Source organism: Ictalurus furcatus, chromosome 25 (assembly GCF_023375685.1).
Source record: "Ictalurus furcatus strain D&B chromosome 25, Billie_1.0, whole genome shotgun sequence".
NCBI classification, from domain to species: domain Eukaryota; kingdom Metazoa; phylum Chordata; class Actinopteri; order Siluriformes; family Ictaluridae; genus Ictalurus; species Ictalurus furcatus.
This window is the reverse complement of record NC_071279.1, coordinates 15,618,420-15,631,803: the sequence shown is the minus strand read 5'-3', so window position 1 is coordinate 15,631,803 and position 13,384 is coordinate 15,618,420. Positions and strand designations below refer to the sequence as shown.

The following is a 13,384-nucleotide window of genomic DNA, read 5'->3' as shown; positions in this document are numbered from 1 at the left end:
TGATCCCTATGTTCTCCAGTTTCCTTCCACCTCCCAAAAAACATATCAGTAGGTGATTAAATGTTACCCGTTCTGTACCTCTGTCCGTTTTTCCATTCTGTTTATTCTCACAGGGCAGCCTGGAGCCTATCCCAGGGAACTCGGGGCACAAGGTGGGGGACATCCTGGATGGGAAGCCCACCCATCACAGGGCTCAATCACACACCCATGCACATACTTCGGACAATTTGGAAATGCCAGTGTCTTTGGACTTGGGGAGAAAACCAGAGTACTTGAAGGAAACCCCTGGAGCATGGGTGGAGGCAGGATCCGAACCCCCAACTTCAGATGTGTGAGGCAAACATGCTAACCAATAAGTCACTCTGCCCCCCTGCCCTGTACCTGTGAATGTGCATATGGTGAAAAGGACTGGTGTCCCATCCAGGGTGTTTATGCAGATGCCCCAGAGTTGCCCATAGAAATTTGCATGGTTCTAGAAAACTTACAGTTTATGTGCTTATGCATCTAAAGTAAAAGTAAATGATTGCAGTATTATCAAAGTAACAATTTTGGTAAATGTACTCTAATTTAATGGTAGAGAAGTAGCAGATAAGAACTAGTTAGAAGTCAACACGCTCTAGAATTGGCAAATACCTCAACTTCATAAACTGCTATACGGTTGAAGACGGTTGCTTATTGAGAATGTTTATTATCCGATGCTGCGCTCTAGTGTTTATTTTATGTAATGATGCTTTCACTGTGCTAGGTGGAGCTGTTTTAGGAATCTGACTGCTATATTTCTGCCCTTCCAAACTAGGGGTGTAAGGTGCAGACCCATAAACATAGCTGTTCACCAAAAGCTATTTATCAGCTGTGCTTCCACATCGATTACAGGACATATTATTCACAGGTCTGTCAAATAAAGCCCAAAAGTTTGATGATAATAAAATTGTAGGTAATTCTTTAAAAACCTGGCAGGATGTCTGCAAATTTATAGGAAGTTCTGGTAAATTTACAACCCAATCTCGGATTTGGAATAATCATAACATACAATCCAGGGGAAAACCATTTGTCTTTAAGCCATGGTCTGATCAAGGAGTATTTGTCCTGGATGATATATTTAACAATCAGGGCCTAAGTTCTGTCAGGATCTGAAAGAGTGTTATAGTCTTCCAGGATATTCCTGCTTTCTGTCGTTCTATTCCTATACTTCTATTTAAGGCTGAGAAGTGCAATGCGTGCATATGGTGTAACTTGGACTCTCATCCTTTGATGGACTGTGTCAAGTTCTCACAGACACGAGGAACGGTGTCCTTCATCTACAACACACTCCTCGATCATGACTCTGGCACACTCCTCATTACCACGATATGGGAAAAGAAATTGTCTCCTTATAAACCAAACTGGGACTGGATATGGGAAAGTATTCCTATGATGTCTAAAAACCCTGCCCTCTAAGTCATACACTACAAACTTATTCATAAGGCCTACGCTACTCTTTATGTGTTGCGCAGAATGAAACATTTGCCTACTTTTTTTTTGTTCACTTTGGAATGGGAATATTGTGGGGACGTATATGCACATGTTCTATGACCGCCGACTCATTAGCAAATTTTGGGATGAGGTTTTCTTAATTCTGTCAGAGTCACGTCACCGAGTTCTTGTTAGACATCCCAGTCTTTGTTTGTTAAATGATGATGCTGACCTTAATTTGAATTCTAATCAACGTATGATCTTTCAAACTGCACTAACCGCTGCCAAGAAGGTAATATTTAAAATTTGGCATGAACCTACATTTCCGGCAGATAAATTGTGGCTCTTAGAACTCGAAACCATTGCACTGCTAGAATGCTCAACAGCAAGAATTAACAAAGCTAAACCAAGAAAAATTAAGGCATGGTGACATTTTATTGCTTTCAAATATAATCACTCAATAGGGCAGCTGAGAATATTTAAGGTCACCCTAAAGAGGCAGTAGTTGGCATCTTAGGTGTGTGCTAATAGCTTGTGACCCCCTCCTCCCACCCCTACCCTTTATTTATTTGTTTGTTTTCTCCTCTTTTTTGTAATTATGCAAACCCTGGTTTGTACATAGTTCTGTTGTGTCATGTACAATGACCATGCTCTGCAATAATAATAATAAAAAAAAACAATCACACAATAAAAAAGCTATTTATTAGTAAAATATATCAACAGGTCTAAGCATTTGTTCATAACATGTGACACAGCTTGTGGCATAAATCCATTCATACATTCCTCTTCACTAATCACTTTAACCTGGTCAGGGGCCTGCTCTCAGGATCACACCAGGGTCTTATGACATGGCGGCGTAGTAGACCAGAGCTGGACAAAGTTTAAAATGATTACGTGATCAAATAAAAAGAGATTAATAATAAGACAACACAGCCATCACAAGTGAGTGAATGAGTCAATGATTGTTTCCCCACCAATGTTAGCATGAACAGAGATCTGTCCACTAAGGAGATGATTATTTGGCTGATGTGAGACTGATGCGGATGCTGATTATCAAAGTGAGGACTCATTTCCTTTTGCAAACTGCTTAAAATTTGTTTCTTCATACAGTGGAATGTAAATGAAATCTTTAAAGGTACATTCACACCTACAGCGACTGACAGCGGTAATGCGACCGGAGAAAATTCATTTTCAATGACAGCTATAGATGGCCGCAATGTTACACTGGCGAATTTTATTTAAAAACGTTTTCCCTCCAGGATGTTTCATTTTAGCCAGAAAACGGGTTTGTTGTCAAACGTAGAATGCTACCCACTGTTGCTCCAACCACTGATAAATGTCACTATGGCAACCAGTAGTAGGAACGCCTACTGGTGACTTCATAGTACAGCGACTGGTGACTTGCAGCGATAAAACCGGTGCATGTATGAACATACCTTGAACATGGTTTTCTCTATTTTCACTAAAATACTAGAACCTTCCATTTGATTGGGATATACGCAAAAGAAAAAGGTATTACAGCAAAGTATTACGTTTCCAGTTGGATTTTCCCAAACTGTATGGCTGAAATATTGTAAAATGTACAAGACAGAATCACAGAGGAGAACTGATTTAATAAAAACTGAATTGAAGTTTTAATGCAAAGAAATAACAACAGTGCAGTGTGTAGATACAGCTTTCAATCACACACATGCAATACATATAATCCCAAGCAATTGTATATATATATATATATATATATATATATATACACACACACACACAAACACACACACATACATATATACATACATACATACGTATACATCCATTTCAATATATTGTATTGAAAAAAAAGCTAAATAAATAAATAAAAATATAACATTTATTACTCACGGCACATAGTATAGCATAGTAGAAAAGAAATTTTTTTTTGTTATCGAGTAACCTCAAGGATTTAATGTAATACTCCATTTCATGTAAAACTTCCACAAACCTAGGTGATTTGTGAAGAAACCTTTGCTTGTGAAGATCAAATTTTACACACACATAGAATAAAGAATAAAGAACTTCATCGTAGCTTCTAGTGCCTTGATTTTATGTTCAAAATAGCAAATAACCTCCTTGATGCTCAAATCACAACTTAAATTAACTTTAGAGAAACAGTAATTACTCAATTCTCTCCAAAAAAAAAAACAAACAACAACAAAAAAAAAACAAATGAAGACACCATCCATCTTTTATACTGCTTTATCCTTTTCAGGGTCACAGGGAAACCTGGAGCCTATCCCAGGGAGCATGGGGCACAAGGTGGGGTACACCCTGGGCAGGGTGCCAATCCATCACAGGGCACACTCACATACACACTCATACACTATGGACACTTTGGACATGCCAATCAGCCTACCGTGCATGTCTTTGGACTGGGGGAGAAAACCCAGAGTACCCGGAGGAAACCCCCACAGCACGAGGAGAACATACAAACTCCACACACACAGGGGGACGGTGGGAATCAAACCCCCAACCCTGGAGGTGTGAGGCGCACGTGCTAACCACTAAGCCACCCTGCATCACAAATGAAGACACTCCACGAAAAGAACAAATGACTCGGGTTCCCACTCTCACCGTTAGAGAAGGTACAGGTATCAGTCAAGACCAGAAGTGCTGTCAACGTGTGCGTCGTTATTTTCCCTGCTGCACGTGCAGACTACACGCATCGCTGACGTCACTCCGCAGACAACCAATCACATCGCCTACAAACGTGAACCGGAAGTGGTGTCAACGTGTGCGTCGTTATTTTCCCTGCTGCAAGTGTTTTTGTCCTTAAAAAAAAACAGAGCTAACCTGTTAACAAAACACGGGATTTTTCCCCTCTTCAGTTAACAAAATGAAACACAACTCTAATGTTCCTGCGTTTCTCACCAAGCTGTGGACTCTGGTCGAAGATTCTGACACTAATGAATTCATTTGCTGGAGTCAGGTTAGATCAAAAAAGTGCTTTGAGGAGAGCAACTTAACCGTTAGCTGTAGCATTGTTAGCTACTAGCTAAGCAATACGACATTTTTATCTACTAACATCAGTTATTTAATCCATTAGATGCTACGTAGATATGTTTCTGTTAGCTCGTTTAGCTAGTAACGGGTATTTAAGCATGTCATGTTTGTTTGTATTGCGGTTGCTAACACAGGCCAGCTAGCTAACGGTACACGCGCACAGTAAAGTGTCCCATTATTATTATTATTATTATTATTATTATTATTATTATTATTATTATTATTATTATTGAATTTATTTTGCTGTCTTGTGGCTAACCAAGTCATACTTTTTGCATTGCAAGAAAAATTAATTACCTAGCTAAGAAACTAGTTGTGAAATAACTATAATTTGCATATTCATTGTGTAATTTGCATATCAGGGCGTGTTACATGAAGATACTTAGAATTGAATAAAATAGAAAATATTATAAATAGGAAAGTTTGGGATTGAGACAGGCTCGCTCAGACGGTTAAATGCTGCATATTTGAACGCACCTGGAAGTAAAATCGATCCTAAATATTAATAATGGCTTACTCATGGATAGTTATCATTATCCTACTATAACACCCAAGAGCAATGTGATATTTAATACTGGGATTTCTACATTTCTGTCATATGTAACTCGGTAACAACGTTCTGCTCATTCTTATCATTTATAAATGATTAACATGACCTTATTTACTCGTTACTGCTTGTTCACTTTGTTGACTTTGTACCCTGTGTAGTGGTTTGTTTATTTATTTATTTATTTATTTAACTGTCATGAAACATTAAGATCGTTGTTCTTCGTCTTTTGCACGGAGGCCAATTCTGATTAGAGGTCGAGCGATCGTGGATTCTGCCGATAACCGCTTAGAGAATGAAAACATGACACCGAAAGAAAAATATTGCTGAACTTTATTACAAAAACGAACAGCACTGACTGTAGCGTGCAAATGTCCTGTGCCTTTTTAAATTAAATAAATATTAACTATGAATAGGTATTAAAGTAAATAAATGATATACATACAAACTGAAGCAAAAAGTAACACGCCAAATAACAAATAAAAATAAAGGCATCCAAAGTCAATAATAAAAAAAAAACAACACTTCAAATAACACAACAAAATTTGTCAGTGATAGTTTTCTCTCTAGAGGCCACTTTATTTAAAACTGCCTCTAGATGCCACTGTCGTACTGTATAATGACAGCGGACCCTTAACTCAATTTGTGTTTACTTCAAGTATGACTTTAGCAGGATTAAGGTTTACATGGTAGTTTCTTAATCAGAGTATCGTCTTAATCGGGTTAATATCGGAATGTTGTTGTCCATGTAAACGTACTGAGTGTGTGAACTCTGCTGCAACACTCGAGTCCACCAAAAATCCACCAGTAGGATGACACAAAAACTCACTGGACAACTACAAATACTATAGTGGCAATGATGAAACAAACAAACATGTTAACAGACAGAATAGTATCATCAAGTCACTGCAATCGCATAGTGTTAAACAGGCTTAAAGATCGAATCTCAGAGCGTAGTGGTGGCATCATTCTTTATTTTACTAAGAATGAGGAAAAGCCTGCATCGGGATGTATTTACGTTACTGATGAAATTTGTAGGAATTGTATAACACGAGTGTGGACCGGGCTGTGTAGATTCGAATCGCTACTAACAGACACCATCTTCCTTTCTTACAGGAGGGTAACAGTTTCCTTGTGCTAGATGAGCAACGGTTCGCCAAAGAAATCCTGCCAAAGTTTTTTAAGCACAACAACATGGCCAGTTTTGTCCGACAGCTGAACATGTGTAAGGGAATTCTCATTGTAATTACGTGATCCATTTGTGTTGTCTGTAATTCAGGCTAAATAAAACAAATCGAGTTTGATTTCTTTTCACAGATGGCTTTCGCAAGGTGATGCACATCGACACCGGCATAGTGAAGCAAGAGCGGGACGGACCGGTTGAATTCCAGCATCCTTACTTTCGGAACGGCCGAGACGATTTACTGGAGAATATAAAAAGAAAGGTTGGTCCGGGATGTTCGAGCTGAGCTGGAATTCATGGAGGTTCTAAGAGTGTTGATATTAATTTACGGACTGTGTCCGAGGACAGTCGATATCGATTCAGCAAATCTAATGTATGAAAATGGATTATATTAGGTTCTTCATTATTAACCAGTTTAGTTATAGTTGACTTACATGCACTGACACTGGAGACTCCTCCCATAAATGACCTAAATATTAGTCACTGCCATAGCCTCTCATTCCCCCCTGTGTAGTCTTATTGATGTTTTAAAATGTTAGGAAATATGAATGTCCTTGTCCTGTTTCATTGATGCAAAGAATGAATTTATGTACTCAAGACTCAGTTGAATGCACCTCAGAGAGTGGTTCATTCTTTTTCTCCTGAGTTTTAAGGTGAAGACTGAGCAAACTGCATATTACGTAGGTTTTACAGACTGCGCACGAAATCTATGTCCAAACGTTCCATCCGTGTCTTAGGTCTCCAGTGCCAGACCAGAAGACAGCAAACTGAGGCAAGAGGATCTGTCCAAGATTCTGTCTAGTGTTCAAACCGTGCACGACAAACAGGAAAACATGGACGCCAGGCTCGCCACTTTAAAACGGTAAATGAAGGTTGTTGTAATATTGAATCTCTACGTGCTTTTCCAAGTATTATTGCGCATGCGTACCACGATGCGGTAATACTAATAATAACGAGTGTCTCTCTCGTTCGGTTTTCCGTCGTCGTTTTCATTCAGCGAGAACGAGGCTCTGTGGAGAGAGATGTCCGATCTCAGGCAGAAGCATGCGCAACAGCAACACGCTATAAAAGAGGTACGTCAAATCCAATCAAAATCATTGGGAATTGGTACAAATGCATGATGTTTCTGTTCTTCTTTCTTTTCTTTCATGTTAGCTTGTGCAGTTCATCATCACCCTGGTCCAGAATAACCGTGTGCTGAACTTAAAACGCAAGAGGTAGCTTTCGTTTTTATATCTTTTTATATTTTATATGCTTTAGGTCCTTTTAATAGCTGAATTCTGCCTGTTATCAAGAAAGATCTACCTTTCACATGATTTCTGTTTATTTATTTTAGTTTACTGTGTCTAGACTCCTGGGTTATTTCTCTTCTTTTTTTTTTTCCCCCCTCAATGTCACAACCAGACCTCTGCTATTGAGCAGCAATGGAAAGAAGTCAAAATTCATTTCCCAGATCTACGAGGAACCAGTGGACCACAGCAACGTATGTATTTGTCCATGCTGTATTCACATTATGCGGTTGAAGTGGCACAAGCCTTGATAATGATTTTAACTGTGTAAAATGCTGGGTCATGAGAACTTGAGACTCTTCCAGGAAAGAATTGTCTCTGCAAATGCAAAATAACAATTAACCTTAATATAAGGCTCTAAATAGAACTCTATTGTACGCGTGCAGATTTCAGACTTGTATCTGGATATGGGTTAGGTCACGAGAATCATCGTTATTTTCACATTGATTGGAAACTGATTCATGTACACGGGTGCATTTTTAAAAAAATTTTTTTTTTAATTTTCTCGTAATTTAATTCAAAAAGTGGAACTTCCATATATTTTAGATTCATTACACAAAGTGAAATATTTCAAGCCTTTTTTTTGTTTTAATCTCGATGATTACTGCTTACAGCTCACGGAAATCAAAAATCCAGTATCTCAAAATATTCGAATAAAGAATTTATAATACAGAAATGTCGAATTTATGAAAGTTATACTTTTTTTAAATTAAATTACGGGGGGAAAAATGAACTTTTCCATGATATTCAAATTTTTTTAGATGTCCTTGTATATTAATTTAGCTACATCATATAGCTAAATTTGAAATGCTGGTTGTGGAATCATCCTGTTAATCTCTCTGCCTCTCTCTATCTCTCTCTATCAGTCTGCAGTCAGTGGTCTGAAGAACAACACTGATGTTGCCGATGATGTCATCATCTGTGATATCACGAACGAAGACGCAGAAGTCACAGTGGACACAACGAGAGTGGTAGATGAGGGGTAAGCTCTGTGTGTTTTGAGTTTTTTTTCCTAATCAAAGGGGAGCTCTTTATCTTATTACACTTACTGCATTTGGCAGACACTTTTATCTAGACAGAGACGTCTAGATTACAGAAGTCGTCTCCTTTCAAAAACATATCCTCAGGGTCTAGCTAAATCCCTGTTAGAGAGTACTTAGTACAATATGGACAGCATAAGTCGAGCTTTTTTATATCTCAAGTAAATAAACGCGTCTCTACCCTTCATTTACATTAGCAAGCTACGTGCTGTGGATTTCGCTCTAGGTGATGTCATAGATGTGTTGCTTCGTTTAAAATTGGGAGGGTAGAAATAAAGCTACTGCTCACTGTCATACCCAAATAAAATATTTAAAAAAATTCAATAACAATTTCAGTTGTTTGACTTGGAACTCTGTGTTGCATTTTTACAAAAAGAAAAAAAGTGTTTATATATATTTTTCTGTAGGGATGTTGAAATAATTGAGGTAGACTGTGACAACAGCGAGACCACAGAAAAGGAGAGCACAAATGGACAGATACCAACAGACACTACTTTTCAAGCTGAAGGCGAAACATCCAGAAGCTGCGACAACAACCAACCAACCAGCAGCACCTTGCAATTAAACCAATGTTCAGTTCTGAGTCAGGAGGACCCTGTGAAGATGATGGACTCCATCCTCAATGAGAGCGGCACCATTTCTCAGAACATTAACCTTTTGGGCAAGTAAGTCAGAAACGGACTGCATCCATTTGCTGGAGCTTTATAGACCACCTCCGATGCCGGAGCCAGGGCTTGTTCAGAAAACTAGTAAACCTGTTTAATGGTATAGTTCTCAACCCTGTAGTAGTAGGATTGGACTCGCAATCAAAAACACATCCTCATGCTAGCTCATTAGGTCAGCGACTAGGAATACCATTAACCCTCCTGTTATGTTGGCGGGGGGGGGGGGGTTGTATCCATTATGTTATGGGTCAAAATGACAGTTTAAATACACACAACAACAGCAAAGAACAGCTCAGAAAGAGAAAAAGAGAGATTAACCAGTATTTCAGACATCTCAAATGTGGAAATGGGTCAAATTGACCCTTAACAGAATAGGAGGGTTAAACAGTCTGGGATTAACGTGATCATTAAGCTAAAATTAAATGTGCACCCCCTGTTGAGTGTCTGAAGTAAATATTTATTGTATTATTATATAGCTAATGTTGTAAAAAAGCAGTCATTTTATATTCTTGGCATTAATTAAGGAAAATGAAAGAAATAAAGAAAGCAAGCCAATGCAGACTCGGAAATTCAAAACAAATTAAACAAACCATTCAATTCTAACAAAAGAAATACAGCCGGATAAACGGAGGACAGGCCGGTCTGTCCGTGCGTAGCCATAAGCTGATGGAAGATTTGGCGCTCGCTTATTATAATAAATATTCTATATTACTGAAAAAAAATTTTGGCATAGAAGTGAGTCAAAATATCTTCCACTTCTGCCTTTACCATGATTGATTGTTTTGTGCTGTCAGCTGTCTGGGCACGTTTATGGAGTTTTGTGGGCATCACTACATGCAAATAATCTGTGTCTGGAACACACTTCGCACTTCACAGGTGATCAATATACACGTGGGAATACGAAGGACATCAGCATTCCCGAAAATTTTAGTTCGGCTTGGCTTACGCAAACATTTACACGCAACTTTACTAAAAGATTGATACATGAAGCTGAAAATGAGTAGAGACAGGCCACTGTGTCAGATATGAAACGAGGCACTCACTTGATGCCTATATAACATAAGGTCAGTCCTTCAGTAGAAAAAGAGCCAGTCGACTTGCTGGTAAAAACGTTAGCGGAAAACACCTGACTTATTAGGTTCTTTTCTCTGCCACTTCAAACAGAAAAGAGTGAAGGTGTGAATCCAAATGCTACTGTAAGTTGCCCTAGGTGTGGCATTGTTTATCAACCAGTATGATCTCTTGAACAGAGTTGAGCTGATGGACTACTTGGACAGTATTGACTGCAGCTTGGAAGACTTTCAGGCCATGCTGTATGGAAAACAGTTCTCCACCGACTCCAGCGTTCTAGAGGTTTGTGCGTGTGATGGTGAACATGAGCTGATATCTGCCCAGCCATCTCTTATGTTTCGCTTCCGTTAGAAGCACCTCTCTGTTCATTTTCATTTTCCTTAGCGTCACAGTTTCATATTGTGATACAGATCTCATGATCGCGTCGCCTGCACTGATACAGCGAGTCCTGTCCGTTAGGCTTTTCATATAACCGAAGTCCAGCATGGAAAAGAAAACTTTAATTTAAGTGATGAATGGCAAGGCACTGTCTGCTTCTGATGTTATGATTTACCCGATTCATCCTTGTTATCTTCGCCACAGGAAACCGGCTCAAACTCAAAAGGTGGAGACGTTTCTGCTAAGACTGAGAGAGACAATGGAGGTAATTGTTAAGATATTCTTCATCAGGTGCCTGTTGGGTTCTCTAAGCTGTGAAAGGCTAAAGGCTGTTGTCTTTCATGTTATTTCTCAAATCAGCTCGTGAGTTAAGAACCGCGTCATGAATTTAAACTGGAAAGGTCAGTTCAGTGGCCATAGCCTTTCAGGACCTGCATTTGTATTTACATATATTCATTCGACACTTTTTCTTGTAAGCGACATACACATGAGACATAATACAGTGCAAGTGTAGAGTTAACCCTCCTGTTATGTCGGGGGGGTGGAAGTTACATCCATTATGTTATGGGTCAAAATGACTTCCGCAGTTTAAATTCAATTCCACTTTATTTGTATAGCGCTTTTTACAACGGACATTGTCTCAAAGCAGCTTTACAGAAACATATAAACACAGGATACAGATTTTAAATGTGTGGATTAACCCCAATTGAGCAAGACGGTGGCGAGTAAAAAACTCCATAAGATGATATGAGGAAGAAACCTCATATTACCATCTGAAGAGATATTTGCACAAAATTTCATTAGCCTAAATGAGGAAAAAGTCAAATTTGACCCATAACATAATAGGAGGGTTAAACAGTCTGGGATGAATGTGATCATTAAGCCAAAATTACATTTACACACCCTGACACCCTGTGTTGAGTGTCTGAAGTTAGTTTTTTTATTTGTGCATTGGACCTACAATATTATTCTTTTAAAACCTCTACTAAAACCACCTCCTACTTGTACTCGAGTAGTTATTTGGATGATTTTACTTCATTTAGCTCTCTAGTCTGATGTAACATTGTTTTGTTAATTAGAAGGTAGAGCCAGCTTTCTACCATAGTTAGGCAAATAAGAACCAATCAGCTGCTAATTTTCTGAAACGCCAGCCAAATTCCTGCAGAAACATTTCATTTGCTTTGGCTTGAGCAAGCATTTATACACTTTTAATAAACTCCTGATAAATGAGGCCCACTGTCGTAAACGACGCCGTTTGAGGCGAGAGCGTGAGGATTTAGTTTGAATGTTTTACTGGTTGCTCCAAGCCTAATAGGTCCAAGGCTAAACTAAAGATGCAAACGTCAGACACGAAACACATCCTGGCTAACTGATTATATTTTAAAGAAAGTATGTACATTTTAATTTTGACCAAAGTGTTCTTTAGGCAATCCTGGAATTTTAACTCAACCTTCTGATGATCAGCACAGAGCCTTTCAACATAATTGTTCCTGTTTCAGATAAACAGTTGATTCAGTACACCAGCTGTCCCCTGCTGGCCTTCCTGGATGGTTGCAGTCCTCTCCCGTCAGTTTCAGAACCACAGCCTGAAGATCTAAACCAGGCTTCAGGGAAAGAGAACACAGAAGACCCAATGGACTTTCTGCAGTCATCCCTGCAGAATGTAGAGGCTCCACGCAGCTCAATGATCCGTCTCGAGCCCCTGACTGAAGCAGAAGCCAGTGAAGCCACACTCTTCTATCTGTGTGAACTGGACTCGGACGTGCCTCCTGCTGACCCACCACAACTCGATATCTAATGATGGAAAAAAGCAAAATGGACCAGACTGGGGGTTTGTTTGTTTGTTTGTTTGTTTTTCTTGTACATATTCATCAAAATGATCTATTTATTTGAAGCAATTTTTGGTACATTTCTTCTTGCATTGACATTCCATTATGTCACATCTGCTTTTTGATCTTGTTCACTGTTGTCCTGGATAAACGAGGGTTACATCACATCAAGTTTGTTAGATGAGCTTGTAGATTTTTTTTTTAATTTTGTGTTTCCTTTTTTTATATTGAATCCTGTGACCGTGAGATTGGTTTGGGTTACAGTCATGTGACATGGTATAGAAGTGCCTGCGCTCAGATCTCTGTACATAACAGTACTCTTATTAGTTCAATAATGTTCTGAAAGTACAGTGATTTGCCTTTCTGTTCATGCTTTGTCAATATCCCAAGCTTTATCATGGTATTAAAGAAGTTGCAAGGAATTCAAGCCTGTCCTCATTGCTGTTTTGATGTGCGAAACCCAAAATCTGAAAACCTGAAAGCTTAAAATGACTTTCATTAGTGTCAGTCTGTATGATTTGGTGGCTGTATTATTCGAAAGCTACCTGATTGTAGCAATCATCACTCTGCCCTCTTCCGCGGACACTCTTAAATATCCTGTCTGCTCCAACAGATGCTCTTGACCAATCTTGTCCTTTCCTGCAGACACTCTTGATCATCGTGCCTGCTCCTGCAGAAAATTAGAGCAATCTCACCCCGTCCCCTGGTTATCGTTTACACCTACTCGCAATATGTTCAGACAAACTTAACATTATTTTGTTTACCAAAATATAAACAAATTGGTAACGACTGTAACCCTACAAAGACTAAAGCAGATACTGAAGATGAATCAATGCAGTAATAACCGTGAAGGTAGACTACACTCATTCATCTCAATAAACATGGCTTTTATTTTTC

The 13,384-nt window shown here is 38.9% G+C and overlaps 1 protein-coding gene across 2 annotated transcripts; it reads left to right on the top strand.

The window, feature by feature from the left end:
* The first annotated feature begins 4,208 nt into the window (after positions 1–4,208).
* hsf2 (heat shock transcription factor 2) lies at positions 4,209–13,384 on the top strand. Of its 2 annotated transcripts, XM_053613781.1 has the most exons (12): positions 4,210–4,411; positions 6,149–6,257; positions 6,350–6,477; positions 6,953–7,077; positions 7,213–7,288; positions 7,371–7,432; positions 7,620–7,698; positions 8,371–8,486; positions 8,952–9,209; positions 10,460–10,562; positions 10,863–10,923; positions 12,158–13,384. In XM_053613781.1, the coding sequence occupies exons 1-12, from the start codon at positions 4,319–4,321 to the stop codon at positions 12,454–12,456; spliced, it is 1,509 nt and encodes a 502-aa protein (XP_053469756.1). In that variant the 5' UTR covers positions 4,210–4,318; the 3' UTR covers positions 12,457–13,384. The 2 variants fall into 2 exon arrangements, with proteins under 2 accessions (XP_053469757.1, XP_053469756.1); XM_053613782.1 differs by lacking the exon at positions 10,460–10,562 and having other exon boundaries at positions 4,209–4,411; positions 12,158–12,300.